Source organism: Oncorhynchus gorbuscha, linkage group LG03 (genome assembly GCF_021184085.1).
Source record: "Oncorhynchus gorbuscha isolate QuinsamMale2020 ecotype Even-year linkage group LG03, OgorEven_v1.0, whole genome shotgun sequence".
NCBI classification, from domain to species: domain Eukaryota; kingdom Metazoa; phylum Chordata; class Actinopteri; order Salmoniformes; family Salmonidae; genus Oncorhynchus; species Oncorhynchus gorbuscha.
Window position 1 is genome coordinate 70,511,064 of NC_060175.1, and position 19,101 is coordinate 70,530,164.

The 19,101-nt window shown below is 42.2% G+C and overlaps 1 protein-coding gene across 1 annotated transcript in view; it reads right to left on the minus strand.

The window, feature by feature from the left end:
• Positions 1 to 15,845, minus strand: part of LOC124031823 (voltage-gated potassium channel subunit beta-2-like) — a 124,080-nt gene extending 108,235 nt beyond the window's left edge. The window contains exons 1-3 of the mRNA XM_046343534.1: positions 15,422 to 15,845; positions 6,062 to 6,214; positions 5,429 to 5,482 (exon numbers count right to left, since the gene is read on the minus strand). Of these exons, the coding sequence (XP_046199490.1) occupies positions 5,429 to 5,482; positions 6,062 to 6,138 (131 nt within the window). The 5' untranslated portion in view covers positions 6,139 to 6,214; positions 15,422 to 15,845. The remainder of the gene's footprint in view (positions 1 to 5,428; positions 5,483 to 6,061; positions 6,215 to 15,421) is intronic.
• Positions 15,846 to 19,101: the final 3,256 nt, after the last annotated feature.

The window sequence follows — 19,101 nt, forward strand, 5'->3', positions numbered from 1 at the left end:
GTGAAGTTTCATAGAGAGAACAAAGGAATTTCTTCCACATCACAGAAGTTGAGGTCCAAACAACATTTATGTTCTGGAGAAGGTATAAAAGATTGGTGAAGAATCCAGCTACAAACTGGTCTGTTTGGTACAATTTTGTGAAACTCATGGGAGACAATATGGCCACATTACCATAACGCTGTTTATACAATAGCCTCAGATATGAGGCGTGCATCTAATTAATGTACAGGATGAATGAGGAAAGATTAAACTATTTGTGAAATTATGGGAAGCTATGTTATGATGTAATGCGAGAGAATTGTATTTCTGTGTAAAGTTTCACTTAAGTCACTGGCACGCCCCCATGAACACAGTTAGGACCTGGCGTTATGAGACAGCCTTTTTCTGCTCTTCCGAATAAAACCCCCACCTTGAGAATTCTTTCACCAGACCATGTTTCTCTCAATTACGAGAAGACAAACGTTGCAGACCAGCTTACCTCGATAACGAGAGGGCCAAGGTTTGAGACCAGACTGCTGAATCTTTTAACCATCCCACGTGGTTAAATTCTTAGCCTAGGGCAGACAGACTCTCCAAAAGAAACAAACTTTTCAACAGAGATCCCGACGACACTGATCGTAAATATATATATTGATTGCAATTGTTCCCGAATGAGTGAGCATTCATGTTCAAAGGATTAGCATTTCAATTGTTATAATTATCAACTCTGTAGTGACTTCTCAGCTGACCCCCATTCCCCTTTTGTCTAACAAGCCGCCATGCCGGTTTAGCCCACTAGGGCACATTCCCCTATCATTTCTTGTAACCATATTTACTTTGTTTGTTTGTGTGTGCACTTCTGTGATTGTTTAGTTAGTTCATAAATAAATGAGTTAAAACAATTGATGAATGGATGACTCATAGTGAAGACTGGGTTCGTGGAGATTATCAACAATTTACGACATTTGGAATGAGACTAACGTGACGGAAAGAAGAATTCATTAATCAGAAGACTAATTGATCAGATATTAAAATATCTGAAAAGTTGTATTAGGAAAATTATAACTTTGTAATCTGAATATTTTCCTTGGTGCCCCGACTTCCTAGTTAATTACAATTACATGATTAATCAGTTTAATCGTGTAATAATAATTACAGAGAGTTGTTTGATAAATAATTATTCAGTTTAATGATGCCAAAGACACAACACTAGTCTAAAGAAGGCCAGTTTTATTGCTTCTTTAATCAGCACAATAGTTTTCAGCTGTGCTAATATAATTGCAAAAGGGTTTTCTAATGATCAATTAGTCTTTTAAAATGATAAACTTGGATTAGCTAACACAATGTACCATTGGAACACAGGAGTGATGGTTGCTGATAATGGGCATCGTTATGCCTATGTAGATATTCCATTAAAAATCAGCCGTTTCCAGCTACAATAGTAATTTCTAAGTGACCCCAAACTTTTGGACGGTACTTGAGTTGCTTTCCAAGACAACAGGGAATGTTCCAGAGTGACTCAAATCTACTTCAAAATCTATGGCAAGACCTGAAAATGGTTGTCTAGCAATACTGTCAATTCATATTTCTGTATTTTATTTTCAATAAATTTGCTAACATTTCTAAAAACATGTTTTCGCTTGATCGTTATGGAGTATTGCATGTAGATGGATGAGATTCTTTTTAAAAATGTAATCCATCTTGAATTATATCTGTAAGACAACATAATGTGGAATAAGGGGATAATAAAGGGGTATGAATACATTCCGAAGGCACTGTACCTACTGTATATATACTGAGTATACAAAACATTAAGAGCACCTGAGTTGTATTCGAATACTCATACTAACCGCACTAACCATACTATTTGTAATGTGATTTGAGTATATCATATGCTTATTGGTCATAGTATGGATATAGTTAGTATGCCAAAAGTTCCCGGATGTCGTACTAAATTCTCCAAAATACGAAGTATCTATGCAGTGGACACCTTTTCTGTGCTTTTAGGGCCCATAATGCAATTCTTCAGAAAATGGGCATGGCTTTACAACATTTTCAGATTTGAAGAAAATGGCAGAAAATATGCAGCCGAAGTCCGACGACAGCGGATACAAATTCATTGCTTTAACCAATTATGACAAATGCTAACAACATGTTAGCATGTTGTTAGCATGTTAGCATGTTATTACATGCAATGTAATAAAGCAATGACTTTTCAAATAAGTTAAACGTTATGTTGGCTGACAATTTGTTAGCTACGTTATCCTTATGAACCTCATAGCATTACAGCAGTATGTACAAGTATGTTAGCTAATTACCTAACGTTAGTTGGTTACTAATATATCAAACTTGCCAGGCAGTATAATAACTACCTAACTAACTACCTGACATTTATTGACTTGATTATTCACATCATTCTTAGCTAAGTGGTAGAGTTGTTGTGTGTTTCAATGGACATTGTTAATTCTATCTATCTATCTACTCCGATTTCAGAGCACTCTTGTGCAGAATAACTGATGAATTTATGAATGATCAACACCCGTTGAATATGGCCGGTGTCAGTAAATGTTGGCAAAAAAGTATAATGAAATCGTTGCCAGCAGCACAGTTGCTAGAGCAAGTAAAATGATAAGAGTAAGGTGTTCTCTCATTTGGGTCTGGAAGTAGTTGGCTTAGGTGCTTGACTGGCGTTGAACACTCGGAATCAGCCCAACTCCTCGGCCAGAGCGTCCAGTGTGCGCTCTGAACGCTCCGAGAGCGAAACGCTCTGAATTTACCAATGGACAATCTGACAACACTCTGGATTTACGAATGACCAGAGCGCACTCTAGCAATTAAATTTACGAATGCACCCAAAATCGGAAAATGTTTAGCTAGTCATTTGTTATGCTAACAAGCTAGCAAGAGGTTGCATAACAACCACATCAATTTCCGATAGACAGGCAAAGCTCTCGTACACTCAACTGAAACGATACTCTTCATTTACAGTATACTAAAATGAACTAATAGTATATAGTATGTAGTATATACTCACTAAGTATGTAGTATACAGTATGTTAGTATGGGTATTCGAACACAGCTCTGCTCTTTCCATGACACAGACTGACCAGGTGAATCCAGGAGAAAGCTTTGATAACTTATTGATGTCACGTCAATCAGTGTAGATGAAGGGGAGAAAACAGGTTAAAGAAGGATATTTAAGCGTTGTGACAATTAAGACATGGATTATGCACGTGTGCCTTTAAGAGGGTGAATCGGTAAGACAACAAATGTAAGTTCCTTTATGGGAGTAGGTTTCTTGTGTACCGTTTGGTCAAGAACTGCAACACTGCTGGGTTTTTCACATCTGTCATTCTCATTGAAAGCAAGTCTAAGAAGCGTTAGATCATTTCTATATGCTTTGTTTCTATGCTTCCCGTTCTTAAGTGTTGTTTTTACATATTTTACTTTCAGTTTTGTACACTAGCTTCAAACAGCTGAAAATACTATATTTTTGGTTATGGAAAACATATTTCACAGCGGTTAAGATGGTACAATGATTCTCTACACTATACTTGCTTGTTTTGTCAAATAAACTGAAATGTGACTTGTTTCAGGAAACAGGAGAGCCATTTGAGCGTAAATCTTTTTTTAAATCAAAATGCAATTTTGGGCAGTAATGCCTTCTGGAACATGTGAACTTTAACGTACCTTAATAACAAACGTGTATACCATCTGTAAATATGAATAAAAGTGTTCAATTACGAGCCTAGTTGGTTTTTGCCACAGAAAAATTAGAAAACCTTCCCACTAGCCATGATTGTCTGAGATAATGATTGGAATGGACATGCCGAGAGATGAGTTCGGATTGGTCTGCCATAAAGCAAGCTTCTGTCTATAATATGAGCTGGTTAGTATGTGTAGGTAATCCTTTCTAACACGGCCTTTTGGGAAGATATCACGTAGTAGAACTGCATAAGTGTTGCTCTCCACTTTCTGGAAGACAGAGTTTTGAAATCAGTGGAATTAGAGTATGATAGCTAAGGACATGAAAAATATTCTGGTGTTTGATTGCAAATATGCAGACAGAGTCGAAAAGAGAACACACAGAAGGCTGTTGTATAAAACACCTGTCTCCGGATTACATCTTCAAACTAAGGGCAACCATGGCATCCGTGACAGAGAGGGAGAAGCATCCATCCATGTATATGGGTAAGAGAGTTTTCATTTTCAGATATTATACATTTGTAATTTTATCACAAAGTCTTTTTCATTTAAAGTTTAACTGTACTGTTAGCCAGCGAGCTAACATTCCGTGTATGATCTGTGTAGTAATATTATTCATATTATTGTTTAGCTCGCTAGCTATAAGTCTTAACAAAAACTCCACTATGCAAGTAACTATTTCAATAGAATGTTTATGATGTCACTGCGACAACTGTCAATAGACGTAGCTGGTAGATTCGCTCGGGCTATCTACTCAGATTTCAGAGCACTCTCGTCTAAGTGTGCAAGAGTGCAGAATAACTGACGAATTTACGAACGCTCAACAACAGTTGAATATGGCCGGTGTCAGTAAACGTTGGCAGAAAAGCGTCACAAAATGTTTGCCAGCAGCACAGTTGCAGTCACCAATGCTCTGGATAACATAAAAACAGCCTAACCAGCTCTGGTGGGGCAAATAAAATGGTCAAAGTGAGCTGTTCTCTCATTTGTGTCTGGAAGTGGCTCGCAAGCGAGCCAACGTTAGCAAGTTAGCTTAGGTGCTTGACTGCTGTTGTTAGGTCAGAAAGCTCGGATCAACCCCACTCCTCAGCCAGAGCATCCTGTGTGCACTCTGAACGCTCCCAGAGCGAAATGCTCTGAATTTATGAATGGACAATCTGACAATGCTATGAGTTTACAAACACCAAGAGCACACTCTGGCACTCCAAATTACATTTATGAACACACCCGTAGTATAAGCCAGCCGTTAGTCTTGAAATCTTTGGATGTTTAGTACATAGCCTCACATGTGACTCCTTAAAGAGATGGGTGGGGCTAAAGCTTAAGAGGGTGTGAACGATGCTGAAAGGGTGTAGACAAAAAAGAGCTCTCCAGTAGGTACCAAAACATGCAAGGGCCATTTTCTCAAAAGTGAGGTTACAAGTTTATCAACTTTCAAAGCAGAATTACTTTCCCATTGTTCCTCAACTGTAGTGTATGATATACAATTTTGTAGCTGTACTTTTATCCAATGTAAAAATAAATAAAAAACATTTCAAATTTTGCTACATGAGACCGACTCGAGCTGGTCGTTCAGAAATTAATTTTAGCAAACAGGAAATGGCAGAGCCATTTCTGCATAGTGCATCTTTAATATTTTATGAGCTGGTTCCACAGGCATACCACTGTGGTTCATTGACCGAGGAGTGACAGAGAATATGACTGTATATCCAGGGAGGAGGGATATAAGACAGACAAATTGTACCTGTAGTACTGCAGCTGTCGCTTGCTGGGACTCCCATGGCTCCCATACCGAGCACTGGAGAGAAAAATAGAAAAATAGCGAGCAGGAGCGAGAGAGCATTGTCAAGCAAGCAAGAGAGATACAAGGAAACCTACAAGTAATACAAGGGTAAAATAAAACAGATCTACAGGACTAAGCCAAATTTCCCTGCTGCTGTGAGGCTGTAATCTTTCAGCCATACATGTATGGCTCCACCTAGTGTTGATTCTGTGTGTGCGTGTGCGTGAGCGTGTCGATGTGCGTGTGTGTGTGTGTGCGCGTGTGTTTCTGTGTGTACACATTTTATTCAACTTGTGAGGACCAAGAGTCCTCACAGGAATAATAAACCCTCAAAAATGCGGAGAAATGATAAATGGCTTAAGGTTTAGGATTAGAATTGGAGTTAGGGTTAGAATTAGGATAGTGTTAGGGTAAGGTTTAGGTGTACGTGTGTGTGTGTGTGTGTGTGTGTGTGTGTGTGTGTGTGTGTGTGTGTGTGTGTGTGTGTGTGTGTGTGTGTGTGTGTGTGTGTGTGTGTGTGTGTGTGTGTGTGTGTGTGTGTGTGTGTGTGTGTGTGTGTGTGTGTGTGTGTGTGTGTGTGTGTGTCTGTTGTACCTGTAGATCATGCCAGGGGATGCATGCTGTTTATGGGAGAGGCGCGCCGGCGAGTCCTGGTTGGATTCAGGATACATGAGGTCACGAGGAGGGGAGCGTGCCGGGATGGAACGCCTGCTGTGGGGTCACTCTCTCACCTATGATCTCTTACCTCTGTGGACAGACAAGAAATGACAGGGTAAGACTGAACTTGCTGGGTTTAGAGAATGTATGGTGAGTCTTCCATAAGGTCTTTAAATAAATACAATTTCTGAAACTAGATAGTGTTTCCAGAGGCTTCAGCGCTCTCAATTTTATATTGTTCTATAGTGCCTCCTTGAGTCTGCTAAGGGATTTTCATGACAATGTAGGGTATTTTGAAGGGTTGTAACTGTCACATTGTACTTATGTGGGGTGTGCATCACCATTTCAGAGGGGGAGAAGCACCCTTCATGAAATACATTTCTGAAGTCAGACTGGGTTATTTTAAGGGTTTCTGCACATAGCCAAAGGGAAACAAGTATTGGTAAGATGTTTGCCTATCTGATAGTGTTTCTAGAAGCATCAGAAGTGTCATTAGTTGTATAATGTTCTAAGGACAAACCCTCCAATAGATGTTGCTGTTCTCTAACAATACCTGACCATGCTCAATCAGAACAAAGCAAGCAAATCCCTTTAATAAAAGTCCCATTTCATTATTGCTTTTTACACATTTCTACCTGCAAAAATGTGACAATCAATCCTCAGTCCCTGGATTGAGACCCTGTGGATTTATTTTCTGAACCAATCTACTAAAAGGCCAGTGTTCTCTCTGATTCTGTCCCCCCGTTGGATTCTATTTCCCCTAACTCTGTTTGAGAAGAAACGGAAAGGCAAAATTAAAAAAATTCTACCAAATGTTGTAGGATGATTGATATAAATACAATTGTAGCAGATGATGTGGTGTCATTGTTAGAGATTTGGTTCAGATCTAAAAATGCCGATCCAAATGCAAGGAGGGGGCCATGGCTGTTGAATAAAATGGCCAACTCGAAACGTTAGTCTTTTTTTCACTGTATTAGTGAAGGTCATGTCCAACAGTATGATTTTTAAAAATGGACACTGAAACCCACAGTTTAAATAAAATCCACTGTAAAACCAAGAGAGTTGTTCACCTTCCAGGTCACAGATAGAGAATGTAAGGTGAGTCTTTGGGGCTCCTGAGTGGCACAGGGGTCTAAGGCACTGCATCTCATTGCAAGAGGCATCACTACAGTCCCTGGTTTGGGTCCAGGTTGCACCACATTCGGCAGTGATTGGGAGTCTCATAGGGTGGTGCACAATTGGCCCAGCGTCATCCAGGTTTGGTTGGGGTAGCCCGTCATTGTAAATAAGAATTGGTTCTTAAATGACTTGCCTAGTTAAATAAAGGTCAAAATATATAGGCCTCAAGCCACTGTTTAAAGGAGGGCTGTTGCATGCTCTGGTGTGGTCTCTGTGGCTGAAGTGCATCAATGTTACGACTCATTACCCTCAGCATTATGAGGGAGCGGTCATGTAAAAGCAGGGGCAGATCATGTGAAGGTGACTCCAAACTCCCCCCTCCAACTCATTGAGATACAGAGCAGGGCTGGCCACAGCAGTGATGGTTGCCTACTAGCCATTGAGCAGTTTCTGGAAGATATTCTGTAGTCTGGCTGATACCAAACTCAAAATCCTCCTGACTTCAGTCTGGAAAGTCTGTTTTGACATTATGCCTTGATAATGAAGGGGGCTGTGCTTTTACTGGTTGATTCTCCTCCATGTCTTTCGCACTCAAACACCCACAAGCACAGCCCCCCTTCCATCACAACGGTTTGATTTTCAAATCCAAACAACGAGAGGTCTCACCCCCCCCCCTCCCCTCACAGCTCTTCATCGGGAAAAGAGACACTATACAATTAGAAATAGTGCTCCATCTACTGAAAGTACTGTATGACACGGGCACCATAGTTCACATATCTATTTCAAATTCAGATTCTTCTTGCCAACCGATTCTTCATGACGATTTAGAAAGGAACATTGTCACAGATGACTAATGCTGAATCTGAATATTGTAATGTCGGATGTGTCTGAAATGGCACCCTTTTCCCTAAATGGTGCATTACCACAGCCCTGGACAGAGCCCTGACCAGAGCCCTGGTCAGAAGTACTGCACTATATACAGTATGGAAAAGGGTCTCATTTCAGACACACCCGACATTTCAATATTCAGATTCAGCATTAGTCATCTGTGACAATGTTCCTTTCTAAATCGTAATGAGGAATCAGTTGGCAAGAAGAATCTGAATCTGAATTTGATATAGATACAGTATGTGAACTATGGTGCCCCTGTAATACAGCACTTTTGGCCAACTCTGCATTTAGTCACACAAAGGCATCATCGTCCATAACATACAATAGGCCTAAATTGATGTCACTGTACAAACAGTAGATTTTGCTACGCTCTGCACTAATGAATGCAACCATAGTTTTCCCACTGTCATAGAGTTTCACTGTTAAATCCGTCCCTTGCCCTTGGTCTAATAAATCAGCCTAAAACCGCTGGTGTAATTGGAAATGTATACTCCCTCGATCTAAGAATAGAAGTTCATTAAAAAGTGGAAAGGTCTGACTCAATCCAAGAATAACAGATTACAATAGGAGGCTGAGCAGGGAGAATGGCAACCAAGAGGGACATGGACCAATTCAGACTATGGCCCAGTCCAAAAAGAACCCCTTTCCCCCTAGGCACTTGAACAGAATGTGATTTTTTTAAAGTATAAGCAATATGGGGGTTGCTCCACCTTTCCCTCTGATAGGCTGGGTGAAATTTTCACCAAATTGCTAACACCTATACAATCCTTTCAGATGAATAAAAATTGACTGCCAACATACACATGGAATTTGGTGTTGAAAATGTAGTGCATAGCTGTAGGCATTACACTAAGCAGTAACCTGGTTTCTACTTTAAAAATACATAGATCCCAGATGCCCTCTCCATTTTTCTCCTGCCTCCCGTGTGTGTGTGTGTGCGTGTGTGTCTTTATGTGTGTGCGTGAGAGCGTGTGTTTGTGCTGACGAGGAGCCCGGGGAGGCCGACCTGCTCCTGCCTCTTGCACCCCGGCCTTGTTCCGGCCAAGGAAGCAGAGAGCCAGCCAAGAAGAATTTTCCTGGCACCGAATGAAACACGACAGAAATGGTGCCATAAAACAAGTGAAGAGTCTGAGTTCCACCGTTCCTGGAACTTTTGAGCCTAAATTAGCAACTGAAACAACCCACCACATTCCTCCGACTGCAGCTCTCTTTGAACCAAACACAAGCCATGGTCGTGGATCAACAACTCCCAAGAGCTAGAGACCAAGATGTCAGACGGGAAGGTGTCCAACGTATCCATAGTCAACTAAATGTGTGCGTCCTCTCTAAAGTCAGTGCTGCATGAGGTGACACGACATATAGAAACCGTAAACCAAACCTCTACATGAATCTCCAACAGGTAGACTCCAGTTTTTCAAACAAAGAGGGGAATAGAAAGAGGTAGAAAGGAGAGATGGCAAAGGGAGGAGGAATACATTGAAAGTGTATCGTGGAGCAACACATGGGGACTCTGCAGCTTGCTCTCAGCCAATGACAACTCATCTGGGACAAACTCCAACACAAGTGGATGGTCGGGCGTCCGCAGCTGGCTTCCGACGGGAGAGGACGTTTGATGTATCACCCTCAGCTCGCATTTCTGCTGTCTCATGCCATCATCATCGGCTTTCAGCAGCAGGGAGGGAGGGAGGGAGGAGAGGTGTCGGAGAGACAGAGTGCTCACTTTGCAGCTATGCCTGAAGTGACACTGATGGGAAAGACTAGAGCCTGGGATCACACAGGGATGCAGCTACAGTATAGAGAGGACATAGAGTGTATAGTTGATACAATCCCAATCAGCAGACAATCTACGACCAAATCATAATCAGGTCCTGTGTGGCTCAGTTAATAAAGCATGGCATTTGCAGTGCCAGGGTTGTGGGTTTGATTCCCATGAGAGACCAGTACGAAAATGTATGTACTCACTGCTGTAAGTCGCTCTGGATGAGAGCGTCTTCTAAATTAATCAAATGTAAAACATTTTAATAATAATATTGTGATGAAAATAAATTGCCTACTGAGTGATTCCATATGAAACCAGGAGAAAAAAATACCACAATATATATGTATTTTTTTTATTTCAATATTTCTGAATATTGGCAAATACAAACATGTATTTGAATATTGAAAAAAAATCAATTTTGGATTTGGATTATTTTTCAATATATTGTTGAACATGTGGTCATACTCTATGGTCAGATCAAAGTTTCAGAGTGGGACCTCTGCCAGTTTTAAAGTTATTTTATAGAGAAATTGGTATAGTAGGAAATGTAACACAGCCCTCCTGTATCATTGCACATCCTGAAAATCACCAGCAGATGACGGCCACTTTGAATTCAATTTCACATTCACTCTGTTGGTAATGCCTACAAATTGGATCATAACTCTTAAAGTAGCAGAGATTCCATTTTGGAACTTTGATATGCCCGTACAGTATATTATGCTCAACAATATATTACAAAATGTGCCAAATCCAAAATTGTGTTTTTTCAATATTCATGTCTATATTTTTCAATATTCATAAATGAATGTATATCCATAGTCAAGTCAACATCCACAAGGCCGCAGGGCCAGATGGATTACCAGGACGTGTACTCCGAGCACGCGCTGACCAACTGGCAAGTGTCTTCACTGACATTTTCATTCTGTCCCTGACTGAGTCTGTAATACCAACATGTTTCAAGCAGACCACCATAGCCGCTGTACCCAAGAACAGTAAGGTAACCTGCCTAAATGACTACCGACCCGTAGTACTCCTGTCTGTAGCCATGAAGTGCTTTTAAAGGCTGGTCATGGCTCACGTCAACGCCATTATCCCAGAAACCCTAGACCCACTCCAATTTGCATACCGCCACAACAGATCCACAGATGATGAAATCTCTATTGCACTCAACACTGCCTTTTCCCACCTGGACAAAAGGAACACCTATGTTGCAATGCTATTCATTGACTACAGCTCAGCATTCAACACCATAGTGCCCTGAAAGCGCATCACTAAGCTAAGGACCCTGGGACTAAACACTTCCCTCTGCAACTTGATCCTGGACTTCCTGACGGGCCGCCCCCATGTGGTAAGGGTAGGTGACAACACATCCGCCATGCTGATCCTCTACACGGGGGCCCCTCAGGGGTGCGTGCTCAGTCCCCTGCTGTACTTCCTATTCACTCATGACTGCATGGCCAGGCACGACTCCAACACCATCATCATGTTTGCCAATGACACAACAGTGGTAGGCCTGATCTCCAACAACGATGGGACAGCCTATAGGGAGGAGGTCAGAGACCTGGCCGTGTGGTGCCAGAACAACAACCTCTCCCTCAACCTGATCAAGACAAAGGAGATGATTGTGGACTACAGGAAAAAGAGGACTGAGCACGCCCCCATTCCCATCGACAGTGCTGTAGTGGAACAGGTGGAGAACTTCAAGTTCCTTGGTGTCCACATCACCAACAAACTATCATGGTCCAAACACACTAAGACAGTCATCAAGAGGGCATGACAAAATCTATTCCCCCTCAGGAGACTGAAAAGATTCGGCATGGGTCCTCATATCCTCAAAAAGTTCTACAGCTTCACCATTGAGAGCATCCGGACTGGTTGCATCACTGCCTGGTATGGAAACTGCTCGGCCCCGACCGCAAGGCACTACAGAGGGTAGGGCGTATGGCCCAGTACATCACTGGGGCCAATCTTGCTGCAATCCAGGACCTCTATGCCAGGCGGTATCAGATGAAGGCCCTAAAAATTGTCAAAGACTCCAGCCACCCTAGTCATAGACTGTCCTCTCTGCTACCGCACAGCAAGTGGTACCGGAGCACCAAGTCCAGGTCCAAAAGGCTTCTCAACAGCTTCTACCCCCAAGCCATAAGACTCCTGAACAGTTAATCAAATGGCTACCCAGACCCCCCTTTTACGCTGCAGCTACTCTCTGTTTATTATTTATGCAATCACTTAGGGGCTGAGTCACTGGCTTACTGGTGCTCTTTCATGCCATCCCTAGGAGGGGTGCGTCACTTGAGTGGGTTGAGTCACTGACGTGATCTTCCTGTCTGGGTTGGTCCCCCCCCCCCCTTGGGTTGTGCCGTGGTGGAGATCTTTGTGGGCTATACTCGTCCTTGTCTCAGGATGGTAAGTTGGTGGTTGAAGATATCCCTCTAATGTTGTGGGGGCTGTGCTTTGGCAAAGTGGGTGGGGTTATATCCTTCCTGTTTGTCCCTGTCCGGGGATATCATCGGATGGGGCCACAGTGTCTCCTGACCCCTCCTGTCTCAGTCTCCAGTATTTATGCTGCAGTAGTTTATGTGTCGGGGGGCTAGGGTCAGTTTGTTATATCTGGAGTACTTATCCGGTGTCCTGTGTGAATTTAAGTATGCTCTCTCTAATTCTCTCTTTCTCTCGGAAGACCTGAGCCCTAGGACCATGCCTCAGGACTACCTGGCATGATGACTCCTTGCTGTCCCCAGTCCACCTGGCCGTGCTGCTGCTCCTGTTTCAACTGTTCTGACCTGTTCACCGGACATGCTACCTGTCCCAGACCTTCTGTTTTCAACTCTCTAGAGACAGCAGGAGTGGTAGAGATACTCTTAATGATCGGCTATGAAAAGCCAACTGACATTTACTCCTGAGGTGCTGACTTGCTGCACCCTCGACAACTACTGTGATTATTATTATTTGACCATGCTGGTCATTTATGAACATTTGAACATCTTGGCCATGTTCTGTTATAATCTCCACCCTGCACAGCCAGAAGAGGACGGGCCACCCCTCATAGCCTGGTTCCTCTCTAGATTTCTTCCTAGGTTTTGGCCTTTCTAGGGAGTTTTACCTAGCCACCGTGCTTCTACACCTGCATTGCTTGCTGTTTGGGGTTGTAGGCTGGGTTTCTGTACAGCACTTTGAGATATCAGCTGTACGAAGGGCTATATAAATACATTTGATTTGATTTGATTTAACTCATGTACATATTGCTATTGTTATTTTACTGCAGCTTTATAATTATTTGTTACTTTTATTTTTTATTTTCAATTTTTACTGAACTGTTATTTTTCTTAACTTCTTACGGCATTGTTGGTTAAGGGCTTGTCAGTAAGCATTTCACTATAAGATCTACACCTGCTGTATTCAGTGCATGTGACAAATACAATTTGATTTGATTTGATTTGAAGAGCACTCCTGGACGATGAAGGCAGAGAGGAGAGGACCTTCAGTTGTGCTACCTTTCTGTAACTACACATTTACAACAAACTGTGTCAATTGTTTAGCACCACCTACAATAACCAAACCTAGACTTGCATCAGGTTTGACCGTGTTCTTTTTCCAACTTCTTTTTCCCTGAATGATATCGGATGGATTTCTATAACTGAGCATTGATACATTACGAATCTATGGGTCCAGAAGTGATTTTTGACTTTTAGAGAAAAAATGACAAGACCAAGAGACTGATCTTGACTGAAGGTCTCCATCTGAAGCCCATTTGTAATTAGGCTATGTTTTTTATCTCATCCTCCTTCTCCAATGTTCCTCGGACCATCAACTCCTTGCTCTGAGTAAACCTTTGTGACTATTTAATACAGAGCGTGATTCCGTTTCACAGTCGTCAATATTTAATGGTGTTAACTCAGATGGAAACAGCAGGATATGTGACACCAGATGCAAAGCTCTAAGGGGTTGGGAGGGTATTAGTAACCATTTTGAAATGGCTATTAGAAGGTTTCTAGGATGTTAGAAGTTTACTATCAGGGATTTAAACAAAATAGCCAAATAACCAAAGCATGGCTCATATTCACTCTAAGAACAGAACATTTGGAGAATGTAGGTTGCTTCAGATACAAATCCATTGATCCAAACAGTTCCTACTTCCAAAAATAATAATAATGATTATTATTATGATAATTTATTTTGTCCCTTTCGGGTAATTTGTCTTGCATCTCAACAAACCACAGCACAGCATTACCACATAAGTGCATAAATACATAATTCACAAGCAATAACTTCAGCAGACGACACAGGAATAGCGTTTTCTACTATTACTGAGGTAAAAATAATGTCCCGATAATCATATGACCCAAATAGCCTATAGTAAATAGTTGCTCCTTTCACAGGACAGATCCATCATCTAATATTTGTCACAACCCAGTCAGTCTGTAGAGCCCCAGGTCAGAGGGCACATAACATACGATCCAGTGAGGTAGGGAGCAACGCCTTGCAACAAGTCACGACCCCACTTCCTGACATCATCGCTGGACACATCGTGTCAATGTTCAGATAACAGTGCTGTAAGTGTGCAGAGCATAATGATCCACTTCTTAGCTGAACTGAGGATACCACTGACAGATGCGCCAAATACTCTTTCCACGGGATTAAATGATTTATGTATGATCAAACAATAGATAAACAAGCATCTCATATACAAAACAGGAGCATGTATGGTACAAAGTTGTGTATGACTAGTAGCCATACTTCCACTAGTATTTTTAAATCTGTTGCTAATGCTTGGTCTATAATTGCTGAGTCAAGAATTTGGACCATGGTAAAAAAACGGATATTTTGATCAATGGATAAATGTTGTTCTCTAAAAGCGTATTCAAACTCACAGATCCAGGACACTCGCTTGATCCAGGACACTCGCTTGTAGTATTCAACAGTTTACTGCACCAAACAATGCAACAGTCACAACCCCCGTTTTGGAATGATTCCCAATCTCACATGCAATGAATGCGCAAAACCAAAACACTCTAGCTAAACACTTCAGTAATTGAGCAAGAGCAGATTGGAGTATTAAACTGCATGTGTAACACTCGGCCAACAATCTTTGACAAGGCAAAGTCTGCACAAAAAAACTAGTTTCATATCCACGGAAACTGAAAGTGTCCTCTAAACATGCATCAAACTGACACCTAAACCATATGCAGAAATAGCAAACAAATAGTTCATCATAATTAAGAGATACCTCAAAGAGGACATTCACTGAAGATGACTACTGGTGGCAGACCATCTCTAGTGAGGCAATCATGCAGGTAACTTTCAAGTCTGGTTTGCACAGCAAGAAAATATAAACATGTTAAGATGATATAATCGTCTGCTAGAGACCACTGCAGCCCTGCAATGTTACTATACAGCAACCAGCCATAATGCACATTCAGCACACCGGTATCTGGTCTACTCTGTCCTCCAGCACAGTGCTACTGCATGCTATTAGACTAAAACAGAACACTAGTTATTGAGAAATGTCATTGAGCTTCAGTACCCACCTTTGTCCTTTGCCAATGCCCAGTTTAGCTAACCCCAACCTGGCTCAGACGGTGGAGATGACGGGTGGTGATGGAAGGGTAAGCAGAGATCTCTTCTAGAGAGTGAGAGAGGGACAAAGACGGAGAAAAAGGGGGATGCCGGTGGCTAGGCTTCACTTGCTGTATTCTTCCCTGCAGTGTCTGCTTTTGCGCAACAGCATATCGGGAGTGAGGGGGGAGAGAGAAATTATACCGCGAGAGAGATAATGTGATGAGTAAACTCAGAGTATCTGAGAGTCATAGTGGAGGAGCATTCCCTCTTTATCCGTGGCGCAGGCACCGACACATGCACACACTTGTGGCAATATCAGATCTACTATAGAAACTAGACATATATTGACCTAACAATATATTCAATCAAATGATACAATGCACAATATCTACAGGGCAAAAAAAAGCTGGTTGAATCAACGTTGTTTCCACGCCATTTCAACAAAAAAATTACATGTGATGACGCTTGAATCAACAATCTCGTGTTTTTTTCACCTAAATCCAATGATTTTTTTTTGTTGAGTTCAAGTTGAATTCATGTTAGTTGACAACTCAACCAAATGTAAATCAAAACTAGATGTTAAACTGACATATGTGCCCAGTAGAAACCTTTTGACTCTGGAAATTATCTTGAACCTCAAGTGATTGCTCTAATTTTGTTCCTTGTGTGACAGACATGGTATCAAACCCAGGTCCTCTGCCCACCTCAAGACCGTGTGTCTCCTGAGTGTAAGCTTGGGGAGCTAACACAAGCATTCAGGTCTCAGACAATGCTGCTCATCATGCTAGTTCCTCTCCTAAGATTCTGACACACTGGCTCAAAGCAAAGTTAGTCTTGCCACACAAAGTGAATGGAAGTTTAAATGGGATCTGTCACCTCTCAAAGCAGGGTCACAAAAAGGGAGATGAGCACTTCTTCCAGAGAGGCTCAAGTTTCTGTCACAGAGGTGTATATGGTCATATGGAATGTATTGTGGTTATTTTTTTCCATCAGACTCAAATATTCAGCACTTTGCTGAAACTCTGCCCGAAGGTCATCGTTATCAAAAGAAAGAACTGCTGCCATGAGGAAAAACACTAGCTTGACCAGCTTGACTCAGCTCAAAAACACTAGCTTGACTCAGAAAAGTAAGCACCAATGAGGAACTTTTGACACCCCAAGGGTGTCTATCTCCGTTGCACAATAATACATTTTCAATTGTATTTCTAATGGTTTGTTTCCAGCTCTGATATTGGGTTTATAACTAAACTGGGCACATGCCATGCGTCAAGAAAGTAATTGGTTACCCTTGCTTGCCAGGCTGTAGCGATACTATAGTCTGGTGTGTTGGGTGACAGATGTCACAACCTGCAGTGTAAAAGACTCAGCGTGCTGAGCAGTGGAGGCCCCTCAGAGGCTACACCGAGGTTACACAGATAAAACTACACCAAATATATACACATCACCAAATAATTTATTCAACCCACTGTTTTGCAATGAAGGTCTACAGTAGCCTCAACAGCACTATGTAGGGTCGCGCTATTGTGTAGCTAGAGGACAGCTAGTTCACATCCTCATCTGGGTACAGACTTCAAAAACAAAACCTAGGAGGCTCATGGTTCTCACCCCCTTCCAAAGACTTACACAGAAATGATGACAACTTCTGGAGGATGTCCTCCAACCTATCAGAGCTCTTGCAGCATGACACTTTGTCCACGCAATCAAAGGATATGAGAACGAATCTTCTCAAGCATAAGCTACAGCTAGCTAGCACTGCAGTGCATTACATTTGATAAGTAGAGACAAAAATGAAGAGAAATAGAAAATAACTATTAATAAAAGAGCGACAATAAAATGACAGTAGCAAGGCTATATTCAGGGGATACCAGTACAGAGTCAATGTGCGGGGGAACAGATTAGTCATGGTAATTGAAGTAATATGTACATGTAGGTAGAGTTAAAGTGACTATGCATAGATAATAAACAGAGAAGCAGCAGCGTAAAAATGGAGGGGGGGAGGTCTTTGGCTATTTTCATGGTATTCCTTTGACACCGCCTGGTATAGAGGTACTGGATGGCAGAAACTTGGCCCCAGTGATGTACTGGGCCATACACACTATGAGAGGATCTCATGGAGTACAGGAGAGAACTGAGCATGCACCCCTGAGGGGCCCAGTGTTGGATGTAGCGGATGTGTTGTTACCTACCCTTACCACCTGGGGGTGGCCCGCCAGGAAGTCCAGGATCCAGTTGCAGAGGGAGGTGTTTAGTCCCAGGGTCCTTAGCTTAGTGATGAGCTTTCAGGGCATTATGGTGTTGAATGCTGAGCTGGAGTCAATGAAAAGCATTCTCATGTAGGTGTTCCTTTTGTCCAGGTGGGAAAGGGCAGTGTGGAGTGCAATAGAGATTGCGTCATCTGTGGATCTGTTGGGGCGGTATGCAAATTGGAATGGGTCTCGGATTTCTGGGATAATGTTGTTGATGTGAGCCATGATCAGCTCTTCAAAGCACTTCATGGCTACAGACGTGAGTGCTACGGGTCAGTAGTCATTTAGGCAGTTTACCTTGGTGTTCTTGGGCACAGGGACTATGGTGGTCTGCTTGAAACATGTTGGTATTACAGACTCGGTCAGGGACAGGTTGAAAATGTCAGTGAAGACACCTGTCAGTTGGTCAGTGCATGCTCGGAGTACATGTCCTGGTAATCCGTCTGGTCCTGCAGCCTTGTGTATTTTGACCTGTTTAAAGGTCTACTCACATCGGCTTTGGAGAGCGTGATCACACAGTCGTCCGGAACAGCTGATGCTCTCATGCATGTTTCAGTGTTGATTGCCTCGAAGCAAGCATAGAAGTAATTTAGCTCTTCTGGTAGGCTTGTGTCACTGGGCAGCTCGCAGTTGTGCTTCCCTTTGTAGTCCATAATAGTTTGCAAGCCCCGCCACATCCAGTGAGCTTTGGAGCCAGTGTGGTATGGTCCAACTTAGTCCGGTATTGACACTTTGCCTGTATTGACACTTTGATCGTTCGTCGGATGGCATTGCGGGATTTCTTATAAGCGTCCAGGTTAGAGTCCCACTCCTTGAAAGCAGCAGCTCTAACCTTTAGCTCAGTGAGGATGTTACCTGTAATCCATGGCTTCTGGTTGGGGTATGTATGTAAGGTTACTGTGGGGACAATAAGGAAACCTGTGACTGACATGGTGTACTCCTCAATGCCATCGGAAGAATCCTGGAACATATTCCAGTCTGTGCTAGCAAAACAGTCCTATAGCTTAGCATCTGCGTCATCTGACCACTTCCGTATTGAGCGAGTCACTGGTTCTTCCTGCTTTCATTTTTGCTTGTAAACAGTTATGGTCATATTTGCCAAATGGAGGGAAAGGGAGAGCTTTGTACGCATCTCTGTGTGTTTAGTAATTGTGGGCTAGAATTTTTTCCCCCTGGTTGCACATTTAACATGCTGGTAGAAATTCCCTGTATTAAAGTCCCCGGCCACTAGGATCGCCGTCTCTGGATGAGCATTTTCTTGTTTGCTTCTACAGCTCTTTGAGTGCGGTCTTAGTGCCTGCATTGGTTTGTGGTGGTAAATTGACATCTACAAAGAATATAGATGATAACACTCTTGGTAAATAGTGTGGTCTACAGCTTATGAGATACTCTACCTCAGGGGA